This window comes from Tremella mesenterica (assembly GCF_000271645.1).
Source record: "Tremella mesenterica DSM 1558 unplaced genomic scaffold TREMEscaffold_11, whole genome shotgun sequence".
Classification (NCBI taxonomy): domain Eukaryota; kingdom Fungi; phylum Basidiomycota; class Tremellomycetes; order Tremellales; family Tremellaceae; genus Tremella; species Tremella mesenterica.
The window spans coordinates 919,216-921,109 of record NW_006711235.1 but is presented as its reverse complement, the minus strand read 5'-3'; the positions used below and the strand labels follow the sequence as shown (position 1 = coordinate 921,109).

The 1,894-nt window shown below is 49.5% G+C and overlaps 1 protein-coding gene across 1 annotated transcript; it reads right to left on the bottom strand.

The window, feature by feature from the left end:
* Positions 1-81: 81 nt before the first annotated feature.
* On the bottom strand, positions 82-1,894 carry TREMEDRAFT_64662 (uncharacterized protein; the record flags this gene model as incomplete). The annotated part of the gene is made up of 3 exons (XM_007006816.1): positions 82-644; positions 1,118-1,211; positions 1,340-1,894. The coding sequence occupies 3 exons, from the start codon at positions 1,892-1,894 to the stop codon at positions 82-84; spliced, it is 1,212 nt and encodes a 403-aa protein (XP_007006878.1).

The following is a 1,894-nucleotide window of genomic DNA, read 5'->3' as shown; positions in this document are numbered from 1 at the left end:
TCTCTAGCCCCCCGGTACCATCAAAATCATATTCATCCTCTGTTTGGAACTTATTATAGAGTGGCCCAGTGTGCAAAGAGGCTATGCCAATTGGCTGGCCCCACTAGCTGCAACCATTTTGGAATGTAATTTTAATCTTTGCACAAAACCATGATCTATGGTCTCATATTCTGAGTCTTCACAGGAGCTAACCTTCGTGGATACCGACGTCTTCCCATCCGCAGGCAGATTGAAAAACTGTGGGCTTTGTCGAGTTGCGGGGCGGTCTGAGGGTGTACCGGGAGGCAATGAGGACAAAGATGACCTGCCTGACGTCGAAGTTCCAGGTGGTGCGCAAGACCAAGGCTTTGCACTCATTGGAGGAGGTAGGCGTAGTGACTTGGATTCTTTTGCCCAAGTGGGATGACCATGCTGGGCCTCATCTGCCTTTGATGCCTGCTGGTATTGAAAACATCCCGAAAGAGGAACATCGGATCCCGAAATTTCCGGGCAGAGGGAATCAGTCTCAGTTTTGGGAGAATCCGTTTGGGTCACTTCCGGCGGGAAATGATCTTGTAGTCGGAGGCGTAGGAAGCAAATTCGGGCTGAGACTTCCTCCCAGAAAGCATGGAAGTCGTCAGTCGCACTCTCGAGGGGTCTAGTGACTGACAAAGGGGCAGTCCAGGTAGCACTAGCTTCATTATGGGAGAACTTAGACCTACTTGCGTTCCACATCGTCCGTTACAGGATTCGTTCCTTGATTTGAATCTGATGAGGTTTGAGGGGGATCGGTTGGACAGGAGGATATTATATCCTCTTCTCTCATTCCCCCACTAGAAAGCAGCATACAAATAGTCCGCAGATAGCGTGGGAAATGGGGATTGGAAGTCAGAGAAAGATACTCTACCTATCACTTTCCTTTCACGTCAAAAGATTGGGGAAAGATGGCATGGCTTAAACCAGAAATTCCCACAGTGGTTTAGGCCTAGGGGCCTGGATCTTCCCTATCCTGGTGGGACATTTCCCAAGGAGTAGATTATCATGTAGTTGTACACGAATTTTTCATGGAATCTCACTTTCATATCTGAGCTGCAAGCTTCAGAGGACATAGGATTCATGGCCACACATTACTACTTACAAACCTCACTATAGACACTGAGTTGTGGGGGTACAACGGGGTCGATAGTTTGAGGGGCTTGGAAAACTACCCGAAGCCTTTGATGTGAGAGCATCTAGGCTGTTATCTTGCTACGATTCATCTTACCGCCGCCCTGAGTTCTCAACGACCTGGGGAGGGCCATCTGCGACTGCTTGGAGGGGGGTAGGGTAAATTTCTAGGGGCTCGGGCCAGATTTAAGACCCAGGGTGCATTACTGCAAGAATCAGGAGCCAGATATATGTTCTGAGACCCGGAGGAGGGGCTTTCGTCGTCTGCAACCTCATCATCGGAAGTAGGGGTGTTGTACATGGTTTCAGGACTGGAAGGATATTTATCATCGTCAGAGCCGTTAGCCAACTTGGAGATGAAATTCCCTTGATTAGTCTTGATTTTTAGTGAGAGAGGGGTGGTTGTATCCATCGCTCCAGTCCGGCAACGCCGTCGCTTTTCAACTGAGCTCCCGGGTTGGGTGTCTGAATCCGAATCATCCATATTCATCACACGTAGAGTCAGTTCGGCTCTGACTTCAGATCTTTGTTGAGTGGCAGACAATGTAGAAATACCGTCCCACCTTCGTTGATGAGTTGGTGATGAGGGACCGAGTCCGCACCTGTGGATTGATCTCCGCGTTGTTGTCTCCCGGATATATGGTGGTGGAGATTCGTCTAAACCTAAACCAGGGTAATCAGGGGGATCATCACTCCTCCTGGTCCTCGAAATCCGCTGGGGTGACATGCTCGAGCTTGGAGAAGGCAT